Source organism: Opisthorchis viverrini, assembly GCF_000715545.1.
Source record: "Opisthorchis viverrini unplaced genomic scaffold opera_v5_148, whole genome shotgun sequence".
Taxonomy (NCBI): Eukaryota; Metazoa; Platyhelminthes; class Trematoda; order Opisthorchiida; family Opisthorchiidae; genus Opisthorchis; species Opisthorchis viverrini.
The window spans coordinates 1195454-1220807 of NW_008751805.1; the positions used below are offsets into that span (position 1 = coordinate 1195454).

General features: G+C 44.0%; 1 protein-coding gene across 1 annotated transcript; it reads right to left on the reverse strand.

Moving 5' to 3' along the window:
- Nucleotides 1-720: 720 nt before the first annotated feature.
- T265_06867 (hypothetical protein) lies at nucleotides 721-7957 on the reverse strand (the record flags this gene model as incomplete). The annotated part of the gene is made up of 2 exons (XM_009172249.1): nucleotides 721-2812; nucleotides 6144-7957. The coding sequence occupies 2 exons, from the start codon at nucleotides 7173-7175 to the stop codon at nucleotides 815-817; spliced, it is 3030 nt and encodes a 1009-aa protein (XP_009170513.1).
- Between the last annotated feature and the right edge of the window lie 17397 nt (nucleotides 7958-25354).

Genomic DNA, 25354 nt, shown 5'->3' on the forward strand with positions numbered 1-25354 from the left:
CTTCCAGTGTTCCAATACACTTGATATACCACGCTACCCACAATGTTTTTGAGCAGTCTGTCATGTCAGGCAAATTTACTTCCATACCTCGGAAATGCTGGCACCTGAAACGTGGCTGCCTTTGTGCAGCGCATTCAGATGAAGAATACCACAAACCAAGGATTCAGTTGAGTTTGTCTATGGCACCAGTGTAACTTTTAGGGAGTTCATTTTGCCAAGTGTGAACAAATTGTCACAGGGACGGATGCACTATGTAGCTAAAAGGGACCTAAATAGGGAACAGCTACGAAGCAAATCGGATCAGAAGTTTCACGAACTGTTATCATAAACGGTTGATAAATTCTGCAAATAGCTAGAGATAACTGGATGGAATTTGCCAGTGACGCGTGTCGGATGGACCACCAGGAACTCAAGGCAACATCTCAGGGATAAAGGTTGATTAGTCTCCACCCCATCGCATCATTTTTTCCACTAGCTGTTCGGTTTGGCTGCAACTTTGTTATTCGGTACCAATTTACAGAACGGACCACAGCTTTCAAAGACTTTAACATCTCGGCGAAAAGTAGAGGGCTTTAAATGCAGCGAGCCTATGGATGAATCGCGACTTTTTCCGGGAGGAGCTCTGTTTAGAATATCACCTGATTTACAATGACAGATTGAAATGTGATTCATATTCCACGAACATATGCAATGACTTCGGGTGTAACTCAAACCAACATTTCTTCTCAATAAATTATAATTTATAAAATGGTTCAAATACGCGTACAATGTAGGAATCAACAAAAAATAGCTCGAAACCTGAGGTAAAGGAAGGTCACGATTCTGTTACCTGATCATCTTTATCACTTTCTGGACTTGCTTCTGCTTCCGGTAATTTCTGTGGTCCTTGAAGTCTCACAGAACCGCATCCTGCAAGCTTGCAGCACAAAGTTAGAAAGTTTTCAATAATCCAACTTACATCCGGAATAACAGAGTGAGCTAACTGTTTTGATGCGCTTTCCTTCCAACTCTCATTCTCATCTCCTACTCTGAGCAAAATTTCGGATATGGTTGTGCTTAAGCACTCTTCCAGACCGGTAAACTGTGCCTTTGGGGAATCCCCATTACAATTCGGTTGACTTTCTTCGGGTATGGTTGCGTAACCTCTGTAAACCTCTACAAGTTCGGTCGATTCGACGGCAGTTAGCAGATGGATAGGCCGAAGCATTCTGGAAGCCTCTAGTATTCGGTTACTGACTCTAGATCCGACGATGCAGGTGGCGCTGAGGAAGCCCAAGAGTGTAATCAACGAGACCACCGAAGCGCCATGAAGCATTTGGTTTTCGGATGCAACTGTAGCTTCGTCACAACCTTCTATAAGCTTGCATATGCTTTCTTCCAGAAGCAATCCAAACCCGTTCAACCTCTTTGGAATGCTTTCTTTGATTCTGCCCATAATGTGAGTCTGCACCGTTCGAAGGTGACGGCTCTGGATGGTATTTCTAGCCGCTGTTGTAGCAATTTGGATTCTGGAATCCAAGTGTTGATGCAGTTTTCTGAAGAGGCAGTCAAAGAGAGAAGTTAACTGAAACATGCTTTCCGGCAGAACCGGCGTAAACGCAAAAGATTGTTGAGTTTCATTTTTACGATGACTTGTGTTTACGAGCAACAGCGGTCTCTCACCAAACTTGGACATACTTCGCGAAAGACTCGCTAAACTTGAGTAAATCTCACTGAGAACCGGCCATAGCATGTCTTCTGAAGACGACTGTAGTTTCAGTCGACGTTTTGAGCAGTTGAGAGTCACGTACAGCCGTCGCCCGCCAGATCTGAGTGCGCCGTTTCTTCCGGTATTGGATAACGTGGGCAGCCACAAACAAAAGCTTGAACCTGTATACTCTTTCAAGCGAAATGCAGGTAAAACCGTCGCCCAGTTCAATGGATATATTGCTTGCGAGATTGTGAATTTCAGCTGATGTAAACCAGCGACGTCTGCCTTCTCACAAGGCTTTCCATGAAGTACAAAATCTAACGGGAGTTTAACGAAGCACTCTTCAAATTCCTGTTGACTACTGATGCAGTCAGAAGCAGTTCGTGTAACAGAGTAAGCTAAGACCAGATGAATGCCAAGGTCTTGCGGTGTTAGACAGGCAAGTGGGTGATGTGAATCAACCACGACCGACAACCGACAGGTGTGTTGAAACTCGTACCTGCTATCTGCATTTCTTCGCCCGGTTTCTGTCCAACGTTCGGTGGCTGCAGGCAGGGTTAGATAATTTGGAACAACCACAATGGGCGGACAAGAGTGAATGCTCAGAAACATGGGATCACTTGAAGACAATTCAGATTTCATTCTAAACGCGACACAGATGTCAAGAGAACAAGAAGGGTTGGTATTTATGTCTAATGTCGTTTGACTTAACGACACAGATGCTTGTATCCGGACGTGAGACCTTGTGTTGTGACCTTTCATTCTTCCCATATGCGCAGGAAAACCACTTTTATCTTCAGACAAGCTTTGTATTCTTCTTTTTAATGCCTCCAACTCGGAATTAAGCAACTCTTCTTGTTTTTCCACGTCTTCAGTCACAAAGGTCCTTTTCATCTCACTTTCATTGCCACATACTCCTGTCAACCCCATTTCTCTTGGAGGAGATGTACCTAGATAAGAGAGGGAAAGCTGACCCTGTGGTCCCAATAAGGCAATAAGACCGGGTACTGAGTTTTTGCCAATAACTGGCAATTCGTCGCGGGTACCGATGTATGCGGTCGAGGGCATGGTTATGCTGACAGGATTCCATGGCAATTTAGCCAACCATGTCAATTGTAGACCCTGCAAAAAGGGAAGAAAACAGGAATGGGAACAAAATATTTAATGGCATATTAATCGAACTGTGACTCAAAGTCATTGATTAGCACTTTGGTGAGCCTCATTCCGATTGCAAAACACGTTCTTGTGTCCACCAAAGTACGATTGTTTAGTATCTTATTCTAATTCACCATCGCGTTATCATCAGCAGTCACAAACTGCTTATGGGCTGTGCGAAGGCTCTTGCTGCTACATTATGCTCAATTACGAACGATGGAAGGAACGATGAAATGGAAGGTGAGTGGTAGCTCAAAATATCGACCGTACATATGTCAGAGCATACTCTATTGGTATTGGGAGTTGAAGTGTCTCAGTTATGTGATCGGTTATGTGCAAACAACTGTTAAAATCAACCGATCTCTTCAAAAGAAGGTTCAAACTCAGATGAATAAGAAGCAAGGGACCAGACTCATCCTATTTATAAGGTAATCCACTCTAGCATAACCTTTACTTGTAGCGAAGACTATCGTAATGGTGCTGCGCTTCAAATTCAATGGGACGAACTTCATGTTGAAAACCGTCCCTGTAGCCCCTCCTTCAACCACTGTTTGCCATTTCAGGAAAGCATATTCCCTCTGGAACAGCTAGCACTAGTGAATGATTTTATATGTACATCGATTGATTTCCCGTTTGGTATATTTAGCAACCATAACCTTGACATACATATGAATGAATGGCTGACTGAAAAGTTCGAACCCTGTCCAACATGTACCTGTACCAATCATGACTCGTGCAGTCTAGTTAACCGACAGAGAAAGAAACTTGAGCACTTCATCGGCCTGATTAGAAAAATCTTTGCGTCTGTGACCAACGGCACTGAAACACCAGAGCTTTCAGAGCCATTTTGTTGGGTGAAGATGTGTCCTTGCATTCCTTCCGTTCATGAAAAAACCACTACGGTATTCTCTTTAGAATGGTTAATCTCCTAATGATCTGGTTTAGGGTACAACATTGAAAATCCGGTCGAAACGTGCGGCTCCCTAGGCAAAGTTCTTTTAGTGGCCATACAATCCATCCTGTGAAGTTTAGTGTTTGTTTGGCGATCATGAAACATTCATTTGCTTGAGTTCTACCATGGTTTTCGGTTCGGTGCGTGTGCCAGTTAACATAATAGCACCTGCGTGCTAATTCACTGCCACGGATGGGTGATATATAAATATATATATATATATATATTCAGACAGGCCCATTAGTATGAAGACAGATTTGGATTCAAAGACTAATGATCCCTTAGTTGAATGATAAAACTAATGCCTCATGTACCTGTGGTTCCCTGTTCGATGCAACCAGCAGAGCAGAAAATAGGGTTGTACGAATGGAAAACCAAATATCAGTGAGATATCTCACCAATCTGTTCAACTACGATAAAACACTTTTTCCCAATTCAGCTGCGTCGAATAGACAAATAAAGACTGAAATCCCATCCATACAGTATATACTCTTCATAACTTGGGAGAAGATGCAACCCTGCATTCTCATTTCCACCGAGAGGTTGCGAACATTCACTTAGTTTTTTAGATTTCCCAAATCGAAAGTTTTCCCACGATTTTCTGAGTAGAAGTGACCTTTATTACTAAAGTTTTGGTAAACTGAATAATTACGGGAGTAAAAATGCTGAGAATATTCGTAAAAAAGCTGGAATAGAACTGACAGACATTTTAGTCCCCCTCCCGCATAAAGACCAGTTTTGTTCCTCACTACGAGTGATCGGTTTTAAGAAAGCACGTTGTGCGGGAAATTTTGCACATGGTTTCGTGGTTAAGCTACACCTGTTCCTAACTTGGAGACCAATCTGTCGGAGGGGTTAAGTGATGAGATTCTGACTAAAATGGGGTTTATTTTTCGCCACAATCTGATTGTGCAAATTATCCCTTCTATTTGTACTGTCTTGCAATCTTGAGCTCCAGTTCAGTTGCGCAACTTCATACAGTACGGTCGACACCTGAAATATCTGCCTGCACTGGTTTTCACAGTGCGCTGAAGCACTTTTGACAGTCAGGTTTACTATAGGCTCAGCAAAGTTTTCGAGATTCAAATGTAGAAACTTAAAAATTTTGATCTCAATGCACACCTGGTGGACTGAACTCGACGAATACGCTGCTTCGAGTACCAATTGTCAAATCCAAATTTCGTCCTTCCAGCTACTAATGCAAAAGAGAAAATTTACCTTGAACATTTTTCAGGTTAGTGCAAAACGTTTATTGTCCTTGAGAAAGCATGATAAGAAAAGACTGGACCATTCGGGGTCTTCATACGCGCTATCTTAACGCAGAACACGGGTTCACGTTAGACACAGATATATTTTCAGTTGTTATTGCAGTGAGGCCCGAACGAATAATTGTCCAGACTACTGACCTGGTTTCAGTTGGTTTGAGTCTCTCTTGAGTTGCACGAGATGCGCATTGCTAACGAGCTCCAGTAAAGATGAAATACATGTACAATGCTCATCCGCTTCTCATCCCTGAATCTTCTCACACCAGTGATAATAAGGTTGCTATGGATACTATGGAGATTCGCCTACTGAACAACGTGTTGTGTTGTGTTGAAAGATGCACAAGAATTTGGTAACGCGTAATCTACTTCCTGGTATGTCATCTGGTGGCACCAATGCCCCAATTCAGTGCAGACAATCTGGATCGTCGGATTTGTAAATGCGATTTTGGATGGGCCACGGTAGACTGATGGATAGACAGTATCAAACATCTAAACCTGAACGAAACTAACCTTCTTAAATGAGTCATTTAACTAAACGCACATGGTGTGAGTATCTAGGCTCATATGCACCAGTCGCGCCTCACCAAAGCATCGTCACTGGCCAATCGTTTGTTTATTTTACTTTGTCAAGTAAACCGGTAAACAGAGTTCTGGCATGTGTACAAACTTCAACAAAGAGTGACAGCTTCACAGTCAAATAAGGTGGGTTTTAATGACATACCCTGGTGAAATGTACCAAAATGTGATCAACATATTCGTGTTTGCGTGACAGGGGTAACTTAAAGAAGAATCTGGTAGTTATTAGAGAAATTCGCAAGGAAACAGTGGCACGGCAATGTCATTGTTGCCAGTCCTAGTGAACACATTCAGACTTATCCAAACAGAAGCGAAAAAGCACCAAACTCAGACTCCGCTCTCATTGGCGTTAATCTACTGCACATACCCTTGACCATACAAGAATTTGAAACCCATGCACCTGGCATTCAAGGTGAGCCTGCAACCAATACTCAGCTACTATACGCTGGTTCCACTTAGATAGTCATATCTGAACAACGACGAACCAAACTGAACGTCAGCTTACCCGAAAAACCAGCAAATATTGCTCCTCGGTTGCAACGCAAAATCTCGGTTGCAGGAAGACTGAGTGATTTCCAGTTTCTCTTCGATGTACATGGGATAATCCGATTGGACATAGAAGACTCGGCGTCATTTGAAGACGTCTGACGCCAAGCAGTTTTCCGGCTCCCGATAATAGGAAAATGCTGCTTCTGCAGACGGCGACAACAAAGGCTTCACAATCTGATTGTTTGTAATTGGTTTCAATCACATCCATTTGAAAAACCGGCTCACCAACAGGGAAAATCCAGCTGGCAACTGCCACCGCAAAATCACAAGGTGGATTTGTTTTTGAGACTTCCCGAAAGCTGTGCTTGTATTCGGAGTAGGACGCACTTTGATCTAGTATGTCTCTGACTTCATAACAGGAAATGACTCCGGAAGAAGTTGTGGTAATAATGGAACGGTGACAATTGGAATAAGTCAGTGGACCAGGAAACAATGTGTCTGGTATCCTTTTTGAAGTCACCAAAGTTGTTCCACTGTATATATGAATAACCGAACCAAGTGACTGAACACAGATGCTCTCGTACGATTGTTCCTCACACAATATACCACAACACATGTTAAACACAGCCAAAGGAAAGGAAACATCGAACAATAAATCCATCTTCCAAGCATCAAGGAATCCCTCCGTGCAACCAACAGAGATTTTCTCAGCACAAATGCTGTAAACACCGAGTTTTGATGGGTGAAGAACAGCTAGAAAAGTACGCTGAGGGTTCTCCGAACTGAATTTTCCAGTAAGAACTGAAAGAATGGGCTCTCCACATTTATGTACAAGGCGAGGTGGTTCGCTGACGACTTTATCCGCAGCAGGCAGCCGACAGTATACATCATCAGGAAAGTAAATTGTAATGGTCCCTTCATATGAAGCGTGAATTATTTGGCACGAAAGGGGGTTCTGGGCAATGAGGTTGCCAACATGGATGGAACTGACATCAGCTTGAGAACTGACATTCGTTGTCCAAGCATCTCTCGTCCTAAATATGGACATGATAACTAATGCTTGCCACTGCTGACCAGCAACGTTGACATTCAACAAAATGTGCGACTTCAAAAGAAATTCACGGGCTGAAATAAACGGTTACTGATCAAAATACATACTGCACTTGAAAGTACACTGTGTCCTAACTAAACTGTCTGTGTTGCTGATCACTGTGTGGGTCTATTTTTACTCTCTCTTACAGCTCTTGGCTCCTTTGACAGACTCGTCGGTTCGGTGACTCGATAAAATATCTCACGACTTACATCACCTTATAGAAAGGACTGAACACAAATTGTGCAGACTGCACTCGTTACCAGCGAGTAGCGAGTCAGCCTCTAGGGTGCCCTGGGCTGCATTGGCATGAGGAAAATAAAAAAACAGTATAACGTTTCTGACATTTACCACTAACATTTTCTCTGCCTGGCATACGTTTCCACTTCAAAAAGTCCATTACATGTAGTAGCACATCTGGTTAACAAAACTGTCTGCAGAATAACGAATGCCTTCCATTTTGCGCGCGAATTCCCACACATCATTGTTTTCCAAAGCCGTTTTCCAGTCGTATTCAGAACTCCCTACACACACGGCATTTTTCATTCCACATTTTTCATCAGCATTCTTGAAATGTGACATTTTCTCATGCGCTCTGTATCTGTTTACTTCCTCTCAACCACGGCCATTCGCACAACGTTCTCAGCTAGTGGAGACCGACTCAGCCGAAAAGCTACCCAATTGGATTTTCATCATCCTCAGCAATATTCTAGGCTCGGTTCAACTGACAGGTACGTGGGTTGCATAGATCAACAGAATTGGACCATAGAACAACGGAGGTCAAAAATCTGTAATTCTAAGGTTCATAAAACGGCGGCTTAAGAAGTCAAATTTTACTGTGCCTACCACCAAGGGGTGAATTTGTAGTAATATCATAGAGTAAGGTTTAACGAGTAACAAAATCCCGCATGCATCGCTGAGAGAAGGGTCAGTTCAACTGCTGGAGTCGTCACCTTTCTATTTCTGATATTCACAAATAGAGGTAGAGCTTAATCAACTCAGCTGCTGGCTTGTACAGTCTAGTCAGACTATTTTATTTTGCTAAGAAATCACCGGTCATTACGGTGGACCAGATGAATCACGCCGCTCATCTGAACATTCCCCGTTTTCTCCTGATGCAGTTATCCTGGTGAGTTCACACGAAAGATAATGGAGGCACTGGACTCGAGCTTCTTTCTTCTCAGAGCTGATCACCATATCCTTGGAGATGCCATGGTTTGAACTACGGATACCTGACAGCCGGGCAAGCATAGTATCCCTAATGCCTCAACACCAGTGGGATGCACCTGTATTGTAACATAACAAAACCGAACGAGGTTTCGCCTTAGCGATGTGACTGATGCGACATGACAATTTACAAATCATAGGCTGGGAATTTCACCGGATTCTGTTCGTTATTCATCCGACCACATGATGCCTGATGAAGTTTCAACCAATTTGCCGTTCGTTGAGGATCGGTTATTGGGTGGATCAAATTACCCAACTATTCAAAAGTCCGCCAATGATAAGATAGCTCGAATAGATGAAAAGCTTGTCCGGCTGAGTAATATATAACTGACGTTATTACAAGAACTGATCGGCTGTCATTTGGTCGATCATTCAAAGCCTATGTGAAAAAGCTCTGGAGTGTTAAATGAGGTTAAATGAAGGTCACGATGCTGGCTGCACCAAACGGATAATCTGGTTTACCAAAATACAGTGAGGCTACCCTAATTTATCCTAAAACCTTGTGGTTCATTTTCTTATCCAAATGCACCATACTGGCCTCTCATACCTACCGTCATGAAAATCACATGTATCCTACTGGGCAGGTTCGGGGTTCCGGCGAAAAGTGAAGCTGGGCTGCGGGTTGGATACTGTGACCAATGCTCTGTCAGATGCTGCAGTTGGTGTACAAAATCAGCAGCAGCCGTTAGGGAGGGATACGTGGCCACTATTTTCGCTGCTGTTTTAAGAACCTCTGAAGTTCAGAGGCATTTAGGTAAGACATTTTCAACCATTACATAGGCAATTTAGGACTTAAGTTCTACATCCATATTCAGGTGAAATGGTTGTGGAAGACGGCGAGTAGAGTTAACGATCTCTGCGGAAATCCCGATCATGTGAGCGAAAGTCAGTACGGTGGCCTATGTGGAAAAAATACTCGTTCACCAGATGCCGATGATGATAGCTGCACAATGGAGCTGTTGACCTTTGTTACTCACTACCGTGACGTCCTAACTGCAGTATAGGTCGTTCCTAAAAAGCACTTTAGCCAGTTACCGCACTCTACACTCTTGAAGCTGCCTTGCAATCTTATAATTCTACTTTAGGCAGATCTGAGTGTCTCCTGTGTCATCTCACTAATTCATCAATGAAATATATACAATAGTGCACTGAGAGAAGCTTATAAGCACCTTCCGCTTCATGGTAACTGTTGAAAGATTATCCTTTGGGATATTTTAAAAAAGTCAGCCACCACTTGAAATGACTTATCCTACAGGGCATATCTAACTCCATAGCATAACCGTGCACTATCGATCAAAACATCAAGATGTCTCATTTGCAAGCATTATATCGCTCCAAAGAAGGCACTCTCATTTAAATAAAATACGAATAGTTGAGTAGTAATTTATTCTGTCAACGCTAGTTTTTCAACGCTTCAGAAAACCATTCAAATATACTGCTTAGAACTGTCGTCTTTATCCTGTGGAAACCAGGCTTCCATTAGGAGACACAAAAGAAAAAAAAGCTTTCCCGAAAATTCCAAAAGCTCCTCATACAACGAACAATCCATTGGTACTTCAGAGAAAGTATAATTCACACGAATAGTGGACCTGTCTGAAATGTCATCATTAGAGGCAATCAGTGTGCGACCACTTAACGTGGAGCCGTTGTTGTGGCACTAATTGTGCTACATCCTGATGAGAAAACCGGTGCTTTGGTGCCAAAACACTATACTATTTGCTGTTCACTTAAACATTCTGCCCAGTCCCTGAGTTTACTGACAGGCACCCTTGAGGTTGTCTGCAAACATATGCTATGCCCCATCGCTACACCTCTGGAGAGTTTCCACCTGTAGTTTGAAGAAACTTTGACCGAAAAATCGTACAGAGACCATGTTATTAACCGCAAAAAGGGTCCAAAGTTACACTATCTAACATCATCCCGTATTGCCACCTTTCCCAACGGTCATTCGCACAGCGAAACGTATATCGGGATGAACACATATAGTATGTGACCGGTCAAATTTCTGAAGTCGATGAGAAAAGTTCTGAATTCCACCAAACTACCCACATTAATATCTGTGTTAATTAGCTACGTGGTGAGCAAATTCGACAGCATGCACAGCGAGTCATTAACTTCTCAGCTTAAAGCTGACGAATTAGCTAGCTGTTTCATGCCTTAACCGGGAAAAAACAGACACGTCAGTTTCTTACAAAGATGACAACAAGAGCTCAATTGCGGCTGAATATTTGTGCTTGTGAGAGCTAATTCGACAGCACCAAACGACCAGTCGAAGACATAAGCCGACTTGCATATGAATCGACTGAATGAGCAAACTGGACTTTCTTCTTTGAATCATGTACGTAGCGGGCGTATGGGCTACCTTTACAGACAATCAAACCTGATTTATCTCTCCTCTTCTAAGCAAATGAAGCACGATCCGTGTGTTTTTTCTTTTCTTTCACCGCTTCCTGTTCGCCCTTCTCGAGTAAATTTCATTCTGTCTTATAATAAGATACACCCTTCAACAAACACAAAACCAAGGTTTGAAGTTTTATCTGGTAAACGGCCAGTTAGACTCAATGTTCTGTTGACCGCTGACTTGTTCACCGTCTCTCCGCAAGATATCAGAGATCGGAATACCTTCGAGGGGTTCGCTCATAGGCACTGAATACCCCGAAGGTATTACCATATTCGGGTCAGACCAGTTAGAAGCACGAACCATTTTAAGTAAACTGAAGATTTCTGCTGCACAGCATGGTATACACTTTGCACCTGTAAAGCATAAAGTGCTGTTGCAAGAATGCGTTGGCCCAAACACAGGCAGATCGATTGATGTTACAGGAATGGGTAGCTGCATAGGTCCCGGTGGACTGGGCCATGGGCGAATTCACTTCCTGAATTGGGAAGGCCATGGTTGTGTCTCATGAGCTCAAACGTTTGTGGCGCCGGTGGGACATCGGCTTGACTGCCATGGGTGCTTCGTATGCCAGAGAACCATTTGCCTTGTACAGCTCTCTTCACTCGACATTACATTGGATCAAAGTGTTCGGGGGTTCTTTAGTCTATGATTTGACGGCGAAGCATAAAAGTCTTTTTCTCCTTAGATGACCACCGAGGGACGAGAAAACGATGAGTTCTGACCCCCCAACGAATGGTGAACTGTAGCTTGATTGCAGCACTAAATTAACATCGTCAGCCTGTTATAGGTAGAAGTGCGCGGATGTTGTGTTGGTATGGATTTGAGCAGGGTTTACTTGCCCAGACAGAGTATGGCCTACTAGTGGTGACTGGGATAAATATTCCTATTCTCTCGCCACGTGACCTGTCCCCCCACTTGGCGATGACTACATCACCTTAAAACGTAACTACTTTAATCCCTACGTTATGTTCTTTTCGATTTGCCTGCACAGCGCGTCTTGTTTCTCGCTCTATTGGTCTGATATTCATTCGAGACTCGGGGTCCCCAACGAGTCAGTGGTTTTTACTTCCAGTGGCACTTCAGTCTGATCCTCTTCAGTATTCCTATGTTCAATCGATGTTCTATTCACCGCCATTGTGGAACAGTGTCTAGGGCCATACCCAACTTTAATGTTACGTAATTTCGCGCACGGTGATGAAAATATGAACCAACCGCCCGTAAAATAAACATGCGGCGGATAGTCATAACAATTGCCATGCCAGATCCTGGACGAGTGTGGGTAATTTTATAGACGGCGTGCTTAGTTGGATCCTAAATGAGGCTAGAGTTCCGGTGACCTGCCGCATGGGTCAGAAATCGTTTTTTGGCGTTCGACCCCCACAGAACTCTCACATGAGAAAATGTCCGCTCCGCATCAAATGCCCATCATCAGGAGTAAAGTATGGTCTGGGTATTAGGCTTGTTCTGTACGGCAGCTAGTCGACAAAGTACATTAATGTTGATTATCTTACAATGCGCTCGTCTTGAGGACGAACGTAACCTGATGCCAGCATGCGCTCACTGTAGTAGCATTAGGTCCTGGAGGGAAACCCCCAGAATGCTGATGCTTGTTCCAAAAAGTCAATGAATAGGATTCTGATAAGTCTTATAATTATGCTTCCTTAAGGATGATCACAGGATTTGCGGAGGATCATTTCCAAATGTCCATCTATCTCCATCTATCTTCCAGCATCTGCATACTTCCTCTGTATTCACGGATAGTTTCGAATTCATACACGCCCCTCTCCCGTATGAACTCCATACTATGAAGTATTTTGTGAGCCCTACTGCTACTGACTCGGATGATTCAACGTAGTGGCTGAATAACCTTGGGCATTCCCCTCTTTATGTGAGTGGATACGAATTCATGCGCCATCCCAGATAAGGATTAACGGAGGAGCAGCAATAACGGAGCCGCGCATCGGGGCGGTGGCCACTTACTACTCCCTCCAAAAACATCAGCGTCAGCGTTACATACCATTCACCCGTACCACGGATTTAGACAGTGATTCGCATTTATTTGGCTTCCGCAAACCCCTTTACTTCCCGCTGATCAACTGTGGAGCTATATCTCCTTCGGTCCTATTTGCACAAAAATGAAGAATGAAGTAGGATGTTCCTACCATCCACCAACCAAGCTCGAGCTGAGTCGCTTTGCTAGATAAACTAGCAAACTTCACAACCTTAGCTAATCAGTCCAGTCTCAGTATCTTGAAAAATACATGTTATCCAAGAACAATGCATCACTCACGCCTCGCCCTGTTCCATTTTAATAAGTCTAATTATCTGTCCCCCGGGTGGTCGTGAGGACTGTAACCATGGAATCTTCTGGAATTTTGTGCCTTCGCCTGATACTGCACCGAGTCTCAGTATCTTGAAAAATACATGTTATCCAAGAACAATGCATCACTCACGCCTCGCCCTGTTCCATTTTAATAAGTCTAATTATCTGTCCCCCGGGTGGTCGTGAGGACTGTAACCATGGAATCTTCTGGAATTTTGTGCCTCCGCCTGATACTGCACCGTGAATTCTTCCCACCGAGTTCAATTTTTTTAAACGAATGCATGCGTCTCTGGGGCTTGGGCGTCGCCCGAATTGCATGGAGGTGTGACTATTCAAGTAGGCACATCGCCACCAGCTGTTCACACGGCTTTCACACGGCTGTACGTGTAACGCTGTGACGGAGACAATTCCCCACAGTGATTTTATGAACGCCGCATTTGAAAACTCTCCTGATAGACTTGCAGCAATTTCATCCCGTCTATGAGTGGGCACGTGGCCGATTTCGTCTCTCCCGCAAACCCTGAGGATAATGCTTCAGTGGAGTCTTTATTCTTCCCATAACGTTTCCGTCAGGCCGGCCGTTTCTGTATTTTGAACCCATTACTGCGGCCCATTATTCTTCGTATGTTTGCCGCTTCTGTTCGGAACGCGGCTTTATTTCTGCATTTTACCTGTATGAGCGTAGTTTCCATCCAATAGAATATCAATTTTCACTTTGACAACTCAGTCCACCCATGTTTCCAACCGCCTTCTATCGTTGATGATGATGTTGCCCAAGGACAGCAACGGTTATTGTAGCAGCCTCTTTAATCTGCAGTTCTAGATTTTCTTCACTAGGTAGTGCACATTCTATGTTGATAATATGCTAAGTCCGCCACCACGATAAATGCCGATTTCCTAGCCAATGGACTTAACGGCTGACATCTCCGAAACCCCACTGAATACCACACCGGTGTCAACCCGTGTTTGGTGATGCTAGGCCAATTGATATCAGACATTCAACGTTTCACTAGGACCGGAGTTTCATCCGGAACAGAAATGGTCAACTGTCAACCTCATTGTACACAGCATTCCTCCTAAATAGTGGCGTATTCTTCTGCGTGAAAGCTCCTCATACAAAGAGGTTCATCTAGAACAATTCGGCGAGTGAAACTTTTGTCAAATAAATGTATCCCTGTAGCCTTAATGCAGCACTTTCCAGAGCTCTTCTGGTGTATATTCCATTCACTTTTACATCGGGCGTCATAGTGGTGTTCCGCAGTAGCTCACTGCGGGCAAGTTGTAGTCAATCTGTCGAGTCGCGTTGCCCGCATATCTCTATGAATGGAAGTAATGTGTGTGCGTCCGATAGCCACCTGCCACCATGGTGCGCTTTATGAAATTGACTCGCCAACGCATTTTGCGATGTGGTGCATGCTTATGCTCCTTAGCCCACAGGCGAGCTATGCGAGACGCGGACTTTATGGTGGCGACGGAAAAAATCTATCATCGAACAGATCCCTAAAATTTCATCACTTTAAAAAAGGTCCTAGCGATCCTCATATAGGTGACGGGAGTGAGATGAAGTTTGCAACTCTTCTCTGCAGGGCTCGATTTCGGAAAGAAAATTTCATCTATACTTTTGTAAAAGAAATTCTTGGCCGTCGCATTTCACTTTCTCCCTTGGTTTTGGAGATGTGTAGAGAGCGCTTTGTGCTTCTTGCTTTGATTGTGTTCTCTCAGGGCCATGACGAAAAACTTTCTGCGACTTAAACAATTTAAATTTATCTAGTCACAAGAAATTTGAAATTTTTTTCGGTTTATGCTTAAGGCCATCCAAAGAAAGTACATGTCACCTCCGGTAACACCAACATACAGAAAGATGTTGTGATGTTGAAACCTTTGTTGTACCGGTGAGCACAAATACTCTCTGGTGCGTTAAACGGGCAAAGTAAATTCACTAACTGCTAGGCATCAAAAAGCATCACCTGGTAGTCCTTTATCTGGATTGCGGGACTAGAACCGGACAAATTTGAAGCTCGAATAACACTCCCGGTTTTGAGGGTTTGAACGCAAAAAACAAACGACTCTCCTAAAGTGACCGGGTACCAACCATTCAATGGAGATGGGAGCGCACCGTCCGGTGCCTCGCTAAACGAACATGAATATACGTTAGCGAAGCATTTTAGCGCGGATTCTCTGAGCAAGTTTATCCGGTGTAGCTGTATCCACAAAACAATATGAATCACTGACTCGAAGAGGTGCGTGAGATTTAACATCAGTAATCACAATATTGCGGCGGAAATGGGGCGGGATGCATTGGGTTGTGTATAGAATGCGTGGTTCAGGTTTAAGCTACGCGACTCAAACCGATGTCTTATATTCAATGGAAAGTAAGTGGCATTTTATGCTGCAAGAAACTTGGACCTTATTTCAGGTGGACCTTCGGTAGTATTGAAGCCCTCAGGCGAATGAAATGCTTGTCCAATATAGAAGATAAATCTTCGTCAGGAATAAACTAGACTGGGTAGAGGGACTACTTGCATAACAGCGCACTAAAGATGTTTCCTCGAATGGTGACGAGACGTTTGCACCATGGAATCTTCTGGAATTTTGTGCCTTCGCCTGATACTGCACCGTGAATTCTTCCCACCGAGTTCAATTTTTTTAAACGAATGCATGCGTCTCTGGGGCTTGGGCGTCGCCCGAATTGCATGGAGGTGTGACTATTCAAGTAGGCACATCGCCACCAGCTGTTCACACGGCTTTCACACGGCTGTACGTGTAACGCTGTGACGGAGACAATTCCCCACAGTGATTTTATGAACGCCGCATTTGAAAACTCTCCTGATAGACTTGCAGCAATTTCATCCCGTCTATGAGTGGGCACGTGGCCGATTTCGTCTCTCCCGCAAACCCTGAGGATAATGCTTCAGTAGAGTCTTTATTCTTCCCATAACGTTTCCGTCAGGCCGGCCGTTTCTGTATTTTGAACCCATTACTGCGGCCCATTATTCTTCGTATGTTTGCCGCTTCTGTTCGGAACGCGGCTTTATTTCTGCATTTTACCTGTATGAGCGTAGTTTCCATCCAATAGAATATCAATTTTCACTTTGACAACTCAGTCCACCCATGTTTCCAACCGCCTTCTATCGTTGATGATGATGTTGCCCAAGGACAGCAACGGTTATTGTAGCAGCCTCTTTAATCTGCAGTTCTAGATTTTCTTCACTAGGTAGTGCACATTCTATGTTGATAATATGCTAAGGCCGCCACCACGATAAATGCCGATTTCCTAGCCAATGGACTTAACGGCTGACATCTCCGAAACCCCACTGAATACCACACCGGTGTCAACCCGTGTTTGGTGATGCTAGGCCAATTGATATCAGACATTCAACGTTTCACTAGGACCGGAGTTTCATCCGGAACAGAAATGGTCAACTGTCAACCTCATTGTACACAGCATTCCTCCTAAATAGTGGCGTATTCTTCTGCGTGAAAGCTCCTCATACAAAGAGGTTCATCTAGAACAATTCGGCGAGTGAAACTTTTGTCAAATAAATGTATCCCTGTAGCCTTAATGCAGCACTTTCCAGAGCTCTTCTGGTGTATATTCCATTCACTTTTACATCGGGCGTCATAGTGGTGTTCCGCAGTAGCTCACTGCGGGCAAGTTGTAGTCAATCTGTCGAGTCGCGTTGCCCGCATATCTCTATGAATGGAAGTAATGTGTGTGCGTCCGATAGCCACCTGCCACCATGGTGCGCTTTATGAAATTGACTCGCCAACGCATTTTGCGATGTGGTGCATGCTTATGCTCCTTAGCCCACAGGCGAGCTATGCGAGACGCGGACTTTATGGTGGCGACGGAAAAAATCTATCATCGAACAGATCCCTAAAATTTCATCACTTTAAAAAAGGTCCTAGCGATCCTCATATAGGTGACGGGAGTGAGATGAAGTTTGCAACTCTTCTCTGCAGGGCTCGATTTCGGAAAGAAAATTTCATCTATACTTTTGTAAAAGAAATTCTTGGCCGTCGCATTTCACTTTCTCCCTTGGTTTTGGAGATGTGTAGAGAGCGCTTTGTGCTTCTTGCTTTGATTGTGTTCTCTCAGGGCCATGACGAAAAACTTTCTGCGACTTAAACAATTTAAATTTATCTAGTCACAAGAAATTTGAAATTTTTTTCGGTTTATGCTTAAGGCCATCCAAAGAAAGTACATGTCACCTCCGGTAACACCAACATACAGAAAGATGTTGTGATGTTGAAACCTTTGTTGTACCGGTGAGCACAAATACTCTCTGGTGCGTTAAACGGGCAAAGTAAATTCACTAACTGCTAGGCATCAAAAAGCATCACCTGGTAGTCCTTTATCTGGATTGCGGGACTAGAACCGGACAAATTTGAAGCTCGAATAACACTCCCGGTTTTGAGGGTTTGAACGCAAAAAACAAACGACTCTCCTAAAGTGACCGGGTACCAACCATTCAATGGAGATGGGAGCGCACCGTCCGGTGCCTCGCTAAACGAACATGAATATACGTTAGCGAAGCATTTTAGCGCGGATTCTCTGAGCAAGTTTATCCGGTGTAGCTGTATCCACAAAACAATATGAATCACTGACTCGAAGAGGTGCGTGAGATTTAACATCAGTAATCACAATATTGCGGCGGAAATGGGGCGGGATGCATTGGGTTGTGTATAGAATGCGTGGTTCAGGTTTAAGCTACGCGACTCAAACCGATGTCTTATATTCAATGGAAAGTAAGTGGCATTTTATGCTGCAAGAAACTTGGACCTTATTTCAGGTGGACCTTCGGTAGTATTGAAGCCCTCAGGCGAATGAAATGCTTGTCCAATATAGAAGATAAATCTTCGTCAGGAATAAACTAGACTGGGTAGAGGGTTGCATAGCATAACAGCGCACTAAAGATGTTTCCTCGAATGGTGACGAGACGTTTGCACATCAGTTGCTAAGCTCGGCAAACAGAACCCACCTGGTCCATCAGTTGCTAAGCTCGGCAAACAGAACAACAGCCACCTGGTCAATTATCAACCAATGCCCCCGAGCCACCAATGTTTTAACTAATTACCAGCAATCAGACTAGCTATTAACAGCGAGTTGGTTCTGAAAAATAGGAAGGCTTGATTACTACCTAAGCGCAATACCTTCTCCAGGTGAATTTACCTACTTGATCGCGAACTAGATACGCCTGGTCAGAGGTGCCGGCGGATCTGCACAGATGGGGGATTTCGAATGACACACGAACCATGATGCTTTTTGACAATTTCGTTGTGATTAATGACCCATGGAAGATGTAAATCCTTATTCTTCGACTTTTGCATTTCAGTAGACACTTTTTACTGACAGCTTTACAGTGTTAATCCATCCTCCATTTGATTCTCGCATAAACTAATTGTGGATTGCGGTAAGCTGTACGTGTTTTTTGAACTAAAGGCACTGAGTGTGCCTCGATTATGCGCAAGTTGGGAGCTGGATGATGTGTACCTTAAGCGATACCCAATGAAAAGTGGATTATTACATTCCAGTTCAGTTCTAAGCAGACTACTTCATTGTGGCAGTGAATAAGAACCGTTGGAGCTTCTCTGCCTAATGAGTGAAGCAATATTTGACCATTATGAGGTGTGTTGTAATCGAAGTTCAGTTTGGCTAGCTTGAATGCTTATGAAACTGACGTGATTTTAACGACAAGTTTTCAATGTTGGCTGAACTTTTTATATGTAATTTCCATGGATTGCTGAACAGCCCATTCATGTTTGAGCCTTCTTCTACAAAACAACTCAACTCGATCACACTGTGTCGATAATACAAGGGGCTGGATGTTATTGCGCATCTGTGCTGCCGTCTACCACTACGGAAGGCCTCAAAGCATACCAAGTTAATACAGCAGAAAATATTTATCCTTTAAATAATACTTATCTTCCGCATTTTCACTTTGAGCATTTCCAGGCTGTTGATTCCGCCTGCGAATCAACGGTGACCAGCGGTAACTTTCCTTGTTTTCCGACTACTTATGAGTAACGTGACTCGCATCTGTTTATTACGACACCGTTTCGTTTCTTTGCTCGTTTTCCCCCTGTTTCATCCCGGCTTAGTGTCTGCTTATGCCTCAGTAACTGATGTCAATACTTAATTTGCCCGTCCGTCATTGCTTGCAAGTTCGTCTGGATTACACCTATTCGCGAGCGTCCACTCCGACCGAAAAGCGCGCCGACCGGGTATCGAACCCAGAGTCTGCAGACAGCAGGCGAACGCGTTACCGACTACACCAACCGGACGTCCAACACAGCTGTTTATTTTGTATTATCCATGCATCACGCCTGCCAGATAGCCCCTGCTGAGCTTTGTTTTAAACGGCCGAAACCGCGCAATCTGACCTGTCGCGCGACACGAGCGGCTGCGTCGACACCGACCGAAAGACAGTCCCTCAAATCCCGAACGTACTGACTCCTGCGCCGTTACGGCCAACTCATACTGTCAGACTGCCCCGATATAAACCCGTGCTGTAATAGTGACTGCTTCCCGCTCCTACAGATTGCGTCATTGTTGATTAACCAGTTCCTGTCAGTCTTCAATATATCATCTACTGCCCCACGTCTGTCTGCTCCTATTGACTACTGGCTACGAACTGCGTATAATCTAATAGTCGCAATCGTCCTGTGAGATCCTTAACCGTCCGGATCTTACACAGGCTTATTTGATTTTCCCCTTTGTTTCTTTAATCGACTTTTCCTTCTGATCACGGAAACGTATCAAAGTGAGAGAAAATTTTCTAGCATTTGTTGTGTGTCCGTTGACGAAAGGAAGACAAAAGCCTCCACTCATCTTGAACCAACTTAGAAAAATTATCTTTTACTTCTGATACTCAGATACTGGTAACACGCCGGAAACGTGAAGGACCTTGACAATTTTCAGTGAACTTCTGATTTTCGCCGTTTTCCGCGGGTTTTCCTGTTTCGTCGTTACCCTCTTAAACGGTTGCCTTTACGGCCCTTTTGGCTTGCGCATAGCTCCAAAAGTCCATCGGGCTGTGTTTACATCTTTCCAGAAGTTGAAACTTTCTACGTTCCAAGAATGGGGCTGATCATGGACGTTGCTGTTTTGTTCGAAGCGTGTCATGAGCTTCTTCGTGTCTTCTAATGCTGGCTACTAAGATCACTTGAAAATTTCTAGTTCAGACACACTAGGTGGAGGCCGATTCCCTGCGAGTTGGCGCCAAAATTTAACAGCTAATAAACAAAGGGTTATGTGCTTTTGGCTTTAATTTCGGCCAGTTTAAATCTATTCATTCTTTCTACTTGGTCGCGCATTTTTAATTGCAACGCTGATGGTAGCTACTATTATGATAGAAGCTTTGCAGAAGCGTAGCCATGTTTGTACCTCAACCGTTTAAGCAATTTAACTAATTGTACCGAGTTTCAAGAGGAATAAACCGCTCCGATTAAACACCAGGTTTTGCCCAAAGGCCCTTATAGTCATACTGCTTGTATAGAAAACAACCAGTTATTCTCAACCAAATGCGTGATCTTTGGGTAAAATTCAGCTCCCGCTGAGTGTTTAGGGGGCCTAGCTGACTGCATATATCACTTCCCCCATACTTGTCTCGCTTCCACGGAACTTATCCTCGTAAACAGTCAGCAAAATATCATTAGCCTCCATGTGAAAGCCAGTTCTACAGAAAATTAACATTGCACCAAACTGCCAAGCGCAGTGCCAATAGCTTGGCTACATGAATAAAGTCAAATTTTATGGAGTGAATAGTGTTAGTCGACAAAAGTGTATCAAAATGACGGTCCACTTCCAAACCAAAGTAGAGCGGACCGTGCCAGTCATTGTGTTGGGACCCAAACACACATTTACGGTCGGGCCGGGAAAATGTGTACTTAATGCGCCTTCTTGCTGCTGCTTAAGGATAGTTTTCATTAGTCTATTAGCTTTTGTTACATGCCAGTGCCTCAAGTAAAAAATTAGAACTGTGGTTACACAGCCCCACCGACACCTTACTCTCATCATTTATAATAATAATAATATTTATTCCCAACTAGTGGGTAGCATACCGTCGGGCATGATCATAGTATTACAGTCAGAATAAGGGCGTGGCTGGTGGGGTTTGTGATTAATGGGAAAAGGGAAAGTGACGTAAACAGTAAACATTAATGAAGTAGAGTTCATCACACCTGAGGTATCATGGGTAGGGATCCAAAATTACAAGGTGTTTTTATGTCCTATGGAGAATATATCAGATGGCACGAGATCTGAACGTTAGGTTTTAAAAGCGGCGGGCAAAGAAAACAATACGGGTGAGTGCATAACAAAGGGCTTCCTGACTGAAACGCGACAAAAACAAAAAACAAAAAAATCTTAGAAGCGAAACTGCCCAGCCAAGGTAGATTTTTGGCACAGCAGACAGTTATCACGGCTTTGCTGCAGTACTCTACCGGGACACTTCCACCCCACCAACCTACCACTTACAAGTCTTAAAAACCAGACGAATTATTCGCAAACCTGAGGTATTGTACACAACCTTGACGGATGCAGGGAGAAGAACCGAACGCACCCAGTAATACTCTCACGGCGTTGGTGTAATAGCGCTCGCCAAAATTTGGCTTCACAAAAGCAGCAAAAGAGCAGAGAAGATAGCAGAAAAATGAGGCGGAAGCCTTGTATACATTGGGGTGTCTAGCAGTGCACGACCAGAGCTTCGCCACATTCAGCATGGTGTCTGACATTGTCCGGAAACCTCTTCCAGAAAATAAAACGAAAATGGCAAGAATGAAGTTGCCGCCAGGAAGTTCTGTGGGGGAGGAAGCCTGATTCCAAATGCCCCGAATAATGATCTATCAAATTTTTGCTCAACAAGGGGTTATGAAAACCAAGAACTCCCGCATCACTATCCCTGCAGAACAGCGTTGTGAGTATTGACCATCACCGACTCGGAACCTCTTCAAGAGATTTGGTCTAGTTGAGTGAGCCAAACAATATGGGGAAATGATGCAGGGTCTCGTTTTTGAGTGGCTGGAGTACGTGCCTACTAATTGCGCGGTAGGCATGCATGTCCGACGTTTCCTCCACAGGGTGGGAGCATTCACATCACTGCAACAAAGCCCCTATTTCTGTCCTTGAAAACGAAAGCCTTGAGCATGTTTGGACGCAAACGGTCAGGATGGACATGTGAGCTCTACGCGGTAGCAACAAATGGACAACTAAAGCGACACAGGTTGGGTTCGATGTCCAAAAAGAGCCCTAAATCCCTTTTAAACACCGAAACAACGTGGAAAAACCATAAAGAGACGGTTCAGTCGGTACCGTGGCAACAGAAACAAAGGCTACACATTAGCGGTATTGAGACCAAAATCTGTCCTTGATAACCAACTTGTACAGACAAACTTCAAAAAGGTTATATCTGCATAAGCCGCACAGCATAACTCTACTAGCTACGTAGCGGCAATGTTGACCACCCTGGAAGACGTCTTAGGACAACCACCACCTATCAGATCCCCACCAGAGTGGGTGTCCTGTCCAACCCAACTGCCTTACAAGTTTTTGGGAAGATCCCTGCCAGAAATTCTCAGGCCGTTCATCATCCTTGCACTATATGCAACAATGGACACTGTATTGGCCAGGTTACCAGACATCCTCTAGGCCGAAACCAGCTTCCACTTCAAAGGCAACGTAGAATGTGTTTGAATCTGCGTGCCCACCTCCCTAAATAAACAGATCTCGTGAGCATTTTCGACCCGGTTTATGAAATGGATTTGACGGAGTAGTTCATTCTCTTGAACTACTTTTAGATCGAACAAAGTCGGTGGGAATCACAAGATCTCATTTTTACCCATTATGGGGCAGCCGAATGGAAGGCATAAAAACCGCAAAATCGAGGCGCATGCCTTTTGTCTACAATAATTACTGAAGATCATGTCTCGCTTATGAAACAGCCAAAAAGTTTTTGGTACAAATAAAAGGAAAGCTGGTGCGTGCAACTCGGTGCATGGAAATGGGGAAGAAAAACCACGGGTTGGGCGCCTGCTGATGTAAGATTTTATTCGGTGGAGATAGTCCTATGAAGGGACTTTCGTCGGACTAGACCATCCCAGTCGTAAGGGGTGGTGGAGAAAATGTTGATGAACACAATGGTGCTTAAAGTAATTCCAATTATAGGAAGCTCTCATAAGGACCGCACCATGGTGGCGCCCAGAAGTCAAGAACTCACATCTGATTACCTCCCAAGGAACGGATGAAAATCTGCGACAAGTAAATACCACTTGTGGATACTTCCTGAAGGATTCTCCTTTATATGTAAACCCTGACCATTGTCTGGAAGGCAGAATCTGAATGACCACGGAGTAAAACCCCCAAGCATGCTAGTGCGGTGATTTGAAAGTCAAAACATGGTGCGCGTTCGCAGCAGTGAGGGCGGTGCCAAATCCCTGAGACAGCGGAATTGAGGACGACAGCGGCATACGCCTAGCCATTTAGTCTTTATTAGCTCTCAAAGACTGCTCAGGCACGATCTTTAATTCTCAGTGGGTTCTCGGATATTTGCAATCAGTGAACGAGTGTCAACGGCACGGTAGTAGGGACAAAAGGTAACGGTTGACTGCTGAACAACTACTTTGAGGAAAGGAGATTGACGGACACAGAAAATTCGCTGAGGTCCTTGCGAGCTGCGCATGAACAAAACTTTTAGTCACACTTTGAGAACCCATTGAGCTAAGGGGCACCAAAGAACGGGCTGGCGCAAAAAATGACAAATATTATCTCCCATCGACTGGCCATCATCTGAACTGTTAGCGTGAGGTCATATAGAGCTTATAGTCATCACCTAGCTGAGGTAACTCAGGGGCACAGAACCTAACCACAGTTAAAAACCTTGAGCTCCTGAGCCCGTACCTTGGAAGCTGATTTCGCCAGCGTCCGTCGTGGTGAGAACGAAGTGTGAAGGTTCACTTAGATTATCGGGCGGGGTGGCCAGAATGCAACGAACTAATTAGGAAAAAAGTTAGGGGGAGTGAGAAATGATATCAAGATGGAATGAAGAATGTGTGCGTAGTTAGGAAGATGAGGAAAAATGACGGAAGGTTTCCCGGTTGATTGCTTGAACTGAATGTCTGCTTCCGTAATGTGATTGTAACCGCTATGGAGGAACTTTGCTCCCCCGACGATATTCCGAGCAAATTTACCGACGGTCCATACCTATCGACTTTGTTGCACTTATGGTTCCGATCTGAAAATCGTCGGCCTCTCACTGTATCTCCCATACCTCCAATGCGTTTACTGGGCTCCGGACCGGTGCCAGTCATTTGTCGCAAGTAATAACCACAATCATTCACCGCCAAGCGTGGGGTGCTGCAGTGATACCGCCTAGCGGGTTGCAGAAGAATTTCTTGAAATGGTGAATCGCGAGAACCACCTGAGCCCTTCGCCTTGGGTCTGTAGTGGATAACGTGAGTAAATACCAGTTCAAAGTATTGAAATCAAGTGAGAAAAAAATGGACGAGATGATACAACTCACAGTTCGTTGGTAAAGTTAGTTATTACCACCACAATAAATCCAAAGCGATCTCCTTCCTGGAATCTTCCTTGCTATATTCCTAGATACTTTCTATCCCGTCGTAGTCTGAAAGGTAGATCACCGCTCGGTAATTCACTGCCAGCGTAATTCGACACAGCAAGAAGGGAACACACCTTTCACGAGGTACAGAATTTGTATTGTGTCCATATTTCTTATTCGTTCATTTTGAACAAAAATTATTCGGTATGAAGAGAAGAGGAGTAAGCTGAGATTTTAGTGAGAGATAGAAAGTAGTACAAATTGCGTAATGATAAGTTACAAAGAAAGTACAAATGTACAATGTCAGAAGGATCACCATAGGCCTACGTACCTTAGCCCCATACGATGTACGACCATTCGATTTGCTGCTTTTCCACGTGAAAGATAGCTGCTAGCAGGTATGTAGATGCCGCTCAGTATTCGCACAACGAAATTATATTCCCGAAAGCTACGTTTTACAGTTCACCAATTCTCACCGAAAAATTTCTACATATACTCAGTTGTTCTGCAAAATATCTGCATGGGTGATTTGCTCAAGTGATGGAATCCCCAAGTTTATCATTCACCATCGACTCTGAAAACACTGCTCAATGTAATAAGACGTGAATAGAGGTAAAACGTGAATCGT